The sequence below is a fragment of the Lampris incognitus genome, chromosome 11 (assembly GCF_029633865.1).
Source record: "Lampris incognitus isolate fLamInc1 chromosome 11, fLamInc1.hap2, whole genome shotgun sequence".
NCBI lineage: Eukaryota > Metazoa > Chordata > Actinopteri > Lampriformes > Lampridae > Lampris > Lampris incognitus.
The window spans coordinates 13,827,814-13,834,901 of NC_079221.1; the positions used below are offsets into that span (position 1 = coordinate 13,827,814).

General features: G+C 45.6%; 1 protein-coding gene across 1 annotated transcript; it reads right to left on the minus strand.

Moving 5' to 3' along the window:
* Positions 1–478: 478 nt before the first annotated feature.
* Positions 479–5,115, minus strand: klf5b (Kruppel like factor 5b). Its single transcript, XM_056290109.1, has 4 exons — positions 4,957–5,115; positions 3,004–3,979; positions 2,444–2,503; positions 479–657 (listed from the first exon to the last, which is right to left on the minus strand). The coding sequence occupies exons 1-4, from the start codon at positions 5,113–5,115 to the stop codon at positions 479–481; spliced, it is 1,374 nt and encodes a 457-aa protein (XP_056146084.1).
* Between the last annotated feature and the right edge of the window lie 1,973 nt (positions 5,116–7,088).

Below are 7,088 nucleotides of genomic sequence, written 5' to 3' on the forward strand. Positions count from 1 at the left end.
GACTACGGTGTATGGTTTAGGCAAAAAAAAAAAAAACAAAAAAAAAAACTAGAAATTAAAGAGTTGCATTCTTATCCAGTTTTCCACGACATGACCTTACAGCGGAAATTCCATTAAATCTACATTTAAATGATTCAATGCAAATGAAGTAAAATAAGAACGTATTATCATAGCATGACTTAAGCTACAGATGAATTAAGAAACATTTTATCACAATGACAGAATTTCCTGAAAATCGTAGACCAGCATTTGAATATTCTTCTGATAAGAGAAACAGAAAGAAAACCAGATGAAGGTGACATTTCGTCCGTCAAAATAAACCCAACACAACAGTTAGTTGAAGGGAATCCCTGCTCAGGACGTTTCCTTTGCAGACGGAGTGGCGTAATCCTCTGAGACAATCTTGATCTGTTGGTTCGATGTCCGGTTTGTTCACATTACATGGGAAACAAACCGTTGTCTGGTCGATACAGGTTTTCTAGCTCTGGTGGCGCTTCATGTGGAGGGCCAGGTGGTCGGAGCGGGAGAAACAGCGGTTACACACGCCGCATTGAAAAGGCTTCGCCCCGGTGTGTTTCCGGAAATGGCGGGTCAGCTCATCAGAACGCGCGAAGCGCCACTCGCAGCCTTCCCACGAGCATCGGTAAGGCTTCTCCCCTGCAACACCGCAGCAAGAAGAACAAAAGACAATATGAAATAGTTGCGGATATTGGGACGGCAATGAACGATTATTTCTTCATTATCGATTAAATGATCAATTGTGTATATTTCTGATTAATCGAGTAATCGTTTAGTCTATAAAATATCCAAAATAATGATAAATGCTCATCACAACTGACAGTGACGTCTTAAAACTGTTAAGCTTGATCTGTCTATCCTGCATAGAACCTACGCAGAGCCTACGCCGTGGCTTACGCAAGCAGCCTACACCGTTGTGAGTGTTCATACTTGTGCGCTGGTGTGTCTGCTCGCTGTGCAATTACACCGCCAGAAGGCTAGTTGGCGGTGGGGTTTCTATGCCACTGTGTTGTTTTTTCATAGACAGAAATTTCTTCATGTACTTCACAATGGCGACTGAAACTGAGCAGGTCATGTTGGAGTTGGAGCTAATGTTGAACAACAGTTTGTTTTACTTAAATTCATGCAATGCAGAAAAGAGAAAATGTCAGAGGAGATGAAGTGTAAGACCACTGAGCCAACTGAGGCAGATTGAGGGGGTATTCTCTGTGCTTGTCCGGCCACTGGGAGACATGGATGAGGAAATGTGTAAGAGGAAATGCAGTGCTACCAAGCAGACCGATCACTGTTTTGGCGGTCAGTGTCGCTGCGACGTGTAGCTACATTTCTGGGGAGGTGCACGTCAGGCTATGGCGTAGCTTATGGCGTAGGTTACGTGGCTACGCCGTACTTATGGCATAGATTCTACACAGAAGGAAAAACTGGCCTTTAGACTGACCAGCGAGAGATATGAATGAGAGAAATACAAGCAAATCTTACAATTTGTGAAGCTGTAATCTGAAAACGTTTGGTGTATTTGATAAATGACTCGAGATTAATAAAACTACCAAAATCTATTGCGAAATTATAATCGATTAATTTTCTGTCAGTTGACTGGTCAATTATCCGATTTATCGCTTCAGCGATGTGTTGTTCCCTAGTACATGTATTGTTCCCTCTCAAATTCAACGATGGACAACAGTACTTGAGATATTAGATATATTCCTCCTACATGCCCCAAATAAACATTCCATGTGTTTCGATGTAGAGGAAGACGTGCTGGTGGTTTACCATACATGTACTTCTATTTTGAGGTGTGAATCATATTTCTTGCCTTATTCTATGGCTGTCCAGCAGATCAGAAAAGTTTAAATGATTTGACTGTGGTAAGATATGGACAGAATACATCTGCCAAGAACATTCTTCTGCCCGGCAACTTAAAGTCACTCCAAAATAACTAACGAGACTCAAAACCATGGGGCGTCTGAGTAGCATAGCGGTCTATTCCATTGCCTACCAACACGGGGATCGTCGGTTCGAGTCCCCGTGTCACCTCCGGCTTGCTGGGGCGTCCCTACAGACAAAATTGGCCGTGTCTGCAGGTGGGAAGCGGATTTGGGTATGTGTCCTGCTGCACTAGCGCCTCCTCTGGTCAATCGGGGCGCCTGTCCAGAGGGGAGGGGGAACTGGGGGGAATAGCATGATCCTCCCACACGCTACGTCCCCCTGGTGAAACTCTTCACTGTCAGGTGAAAAGAAGCGGCTGGCGACTCCGCATGTATCGGAGGAGACATGTGGTAGTCTGCAGCCCTCCCCGGATTGGCAGAAGGGGTGGAGCAGCGACCAGGATGGCTTGGAAGAGTGGGGTAATTGGCTGGATACAATTGGAGAGAAAAGGGGGGGTAAAAAAAAAAAGACTCAAAACCATTCTTTTGAGTGTTCTTACCAGTGTGGGTCCGGAGATGGGCTTTTAAATGGGAAGACTTGGTATACACTTTCTTGCATCCTAATCGGGGGGGAAAAAGTAATTTAAGGCCGTTGAAGACATACAACAGCACTGCAGATGTAACTAAGGAAGTCTTAAAGTCGGACTGAAATTCAAACAATTTTTTTCCCAGTATTATTCCATAATTCATTTTTTCAAAATTTCTCTTTTTAAAAGAGCTCCCCGTAGATCAGCTTCTAATACTCATGATGTCATCAGACACCCTCATTTACATACAGCCAATCAGGTCAGATCATCAAAATATGAAACCCCGCCCACTCCCTCTCAGTTCTTGAGACAACTAAGAACAGTTATGGAATAAGGTATATAAAACACAATATTATACATTTCCAAATAAGAATTGTTGCTTAATGTTTTATTATGCTGTCTTCAAGGTTTTTAACATGAAAAGTTGAATGTGATTACTGATTTCGGTCTGACTTAAAAACAGGAACAATATTTATAACTTGTACATTTTGTTATCTATTGATAAAGAAGTATAGCTTCAACTTTGTTCTGACCTGGGACGTCACAGTGGTGAATCCGTCTTCTCTCCAGGTCGGGATTATTCCTGCGGTTAAACTTCACTGGAGCTGACTGAGCCAAGACCGGTGACAATGGACCAGCACTCAAATTGGTCTGAAGCGGTCCGGTGGGCTGAATCGGACAGAGACTTGAACTTTGAAGCCTTCCTGAGCTGTGGACTAACCCAGCGAGGGAACTCGGGACGGGAGTTGTATTAGGGCTTTGGGTTGATGCGAGACTTGAAGTCTGACCGGGCTCAAAGTTATGGTTCTGAAAAGTCAATTTGGAGGCAATGCTTGCTTCGTAGGAAGGAGGCGGAGAAAAATTGTGGAGAATCTCTTTTCCTCGGCCCGGACTTGCTGGCTCTGAGTTAGGTGGGGATGGTGGCAAATATGTTGGTCTCTGCTGATGGTTTAAGTATGCGGCTGGTGGGTAAACTTCGTTCGGTGGCCCACTTAATGTCTTTTCAGAGTTTTGGACGGGGCCTAAATGGACATTCCCAAGAGGAAGACTTAATGGGCAAGTATGGATGCCACTTTGCAAATCCGAGTTCACCTGCACGCCATGAATCAGCTGGTCCAAATCAGAGTTCAGCAGCTGGACCATGGTTACATCCTGAAAGTCCACAGATGACAGTTCCTGTTTGACCAAGAAGTTGCTGCCGGTTGTATCAGCCATACTGAAAACAGCTGGGTATTCTGGGAGATTTGGTGGCACTCTGGTGTCCTGACAGCCGGGATGGACGAGGGGGTGGGAAAGAGGCTCTGTCTTGAAGGGCCTCATAGGCCTGCAGAGGGCAGGGTGCAGGTAGGAGATGTCCGGAAGCAGTAAGCTCATGTTAATGCTGTAAGGACAGCTGAGGTCCTCGCTGAAGGAAGGCTCGAGCATTAGAGCGCTGTCCCGGCACAACGCCTTGGGGTCTCCTAATCCCTGCTGGTGGAGAGAAGGATAGCTGTTCATCTCTGATTTACCCTGAAACAAAGATAAAGCCATATTATTATATGTCTGTGTGACTGAATCAACCATCATGTATGCTGAAACATTTTGAGCCCTGTGAATAACACAGCCAGTTTTAATGTGAGACTAATGTGAAACAAGTATTTGGTTCATTGGATTATCTTCTGATTTTTATATATTTTCTTCCTCTATCACTTGATATAAGAGCGGAAAATAGAGTGACCAGGTCAATAGTCAGCAGTGAAGAATGTATCATGGACGCTGAACTCCCCAGTAGGCTGATGTCACATTCCCACCTCTCCCGTAAAACCATTCATACCAGGCCCCAAAAAAAGACCAGCTGACTAATGCAAAACCTCCACCACATATCCACTCCATTTCCACACTGATGCAAACCATCGTGTACCACAAAATAACAAAACACGAGCCTGGAAGTATCTGTCACTCCATCATATTGGGAAGTAAATAGGCACGAAGCTGTACTTGAGTAAATATGACCACATTAAAGAACTTCTCCTGTCCTGTCAGTCTGACTCATAAAGCTGCAGCCCTGAAGGAATGCTGCTGGTCTGACTTAGAGAAATGCATGGCTGAAATTAGACCATCCAGCCACATAAATGCATCCTCTTCCTCAGTTTCATGTCCCAAGTATGCATCTGTATGATTTAACCTACCCCTATACTGCCTGGACATATTTAGTCTACTTGTCATAGAAGGTCAGCATCTGCTCAGTCAGTGAAAGTGGAGGGATTCAGCCAAAAGGAGGCAACGACATTTTTTATTAGGAAGCTATTAATATTCGACCTGAATCTGTTCTGTCAAATAGCCTGTTTCTGTTGCCCTGCAATCCAAATTTAATATCGTCAACTGCAGGTCACGAGACAGATTCCATATGCTAATTAAGGGCACCATACGGTGCCCTTAATTATCGCCAAATGATACTATGGTATCTTTGGTAATAATAGAAACGGGATGAGATAAGGGATCCTTACCAAATGATAATGGTGAAATGTGGAAGTTCCCGTGGTCGCATCCCTGCTGTTGGAGAACACTTGTCCGTGATCCTCAACCTTCAGTCCGGCTCTGCTGACAGACGACGATGCGTCCTGCTCCGGAGCGACCCAGACGGGATCACTTAACACAGAGGCCATTAAGGCGGATATAATTCCCAGCGAACCCGAAATGCTCAGAAAATGAATGCAGCATATGTATTATTTTGTGATTCAAACAAATGTCACAACAAGGCAGGCGGCAGCTGTCAGCAGGCGTTCATTCTCCTCTCGTGTTTTTTTTTTGTTTTTTTTTTTTGCGCTGCCTTGTCAAGTTACGCAACCGCTGCGTGCGTCTCCGTGCAGGGCGGAGCTGCACATGCAGAAAACAGACAGGACAGGCAGAACACGCCGAGGTTCGGCCGACACCTCTGGGCTCCCACCGGAACCTGGACCGCCGCGACACAAGAAACAAAGAACACGTGGGAATCAAGATGCTACGAGGACCCATGCAACTTGTGAAGTTGCACGGGTCCATACGTCAGCCCTTTACCCACAATCTCATGACAAGAACAAAGAAAAAGAAAAAGAAAAGAAAAGAAAAGATGGGTGACTCATGAATTTCACCGCTCGTGAATTCCGCGGTGTGCCGAGCGTGCAGGTTAATGTGCGTCAGCATCAATGGAAGGCTTGGCCCTGAATTGTTTTCGTTGGCGTTGCCTCCCAGCGTCGCTTGCGTCGGGGTTTGGCTGATCTGGAAGGAGGGTGTCACCTTCACAAACAAACTTGAAAATCAAACTCGCTCCGTTTCAAACTCGCTCCTCCAGCAACGTCATTCATTCGTGTTCAGTTTCAGCTGCGCCCCGCACGCAGGTTCCTCTCTCACTTTGCCACCCGTCGTCCATCCCTTCCACCGTCAACCACGTTGTCTCTGTCCGCAGGCGCAGCTGCTCGGTGTCTGGCTATAACATGGCAATATGTGTGTTGTGGTAATACGGTGATACAACTCCGGTGTTGTCATTCCCTGGTCTTAATGGCTGCATTGCAGTAAAGAGGGACCGTTTTCTTAACTTCTTCCGCTGTTTTAGTGACACGAGCAGTGAATGTCTCTACCTGCCTTCCCATCGTGTCCTCGTTACTCATGATCGAAGAAGGTTGAACCAGTTCATTTGGCTGCAACGTTTATTGGGGGGGGGGATGTTTCATTACTCATCGAAGTGACTTCTTCAGTCTCAACCGACTGCAGGTATCCCCGCCCTTATAAGCAATACAGTGGCATCACGACCGAAACCAGCGACCAGTTTCATATGCAAGTATGGGCATGGCCATTAACTGGTTTTTCAGTGGCCATGTGTGCAGAGGATTTGGGAATAGTTGCAATCACAGCATTGCAAAATGGCCATCTGTGTTAAGAGGGAAGGACCATCCCTGAACCGGGCGAGGGGGGGCTAAAGACCCTTTTCCACTACATGGTACTGGCTCAACTCGACTTGCCCTTTTGTCGTTTTCCATTACTGTAAAGTACCGGCATGTTGGTAACTGTTACCACGTTTCCGGAACCAACGTTGTCGAGGTTTAAAACAAAAAAAAAACAAAAAACTGGAGCGGGTACCAAAGTCAGTGCCATCCGTTCTCATTATTTCTCCTTCGATTCTGAGAAACCACGCTTGTTTGGGGCCGTCTCAATAGCGGAAGGCTACGTTCGCCTACCCGTGATCCTCAGCGAGTTTGAAAGTCGTGCTGAATGTCACGAAAAAAATAAATGGAAAATTCGTGTCCATGTACACAAATCAATAGATTAAATGTCGTGGCTATTTCACGAACTGCCGTGAGACTGGGTAGACGTTAAATACCGAAGCGGTCCAGGCGGAGTTATCTTAAGAGCGCATTTTGAAATGGGGAGAGGGGGGGGGGGGCGAAAACCCACGCCGTGGTCTGTCGAGTAATGGAAACCGACAGAGAAGCGAGTCGGGTTGAACCGGTACCATACTGTGGAAAGGTTCATGTTAGATGAAACGTTTTTGACAATTAACGTCGAGTCCAGATGAACTGGTTCAACTTGCTTTGATTTCCTTACCTGGATTATTGAGCATGCATGAAGACATTACCATTTACCGACCACCATTTATCAACAT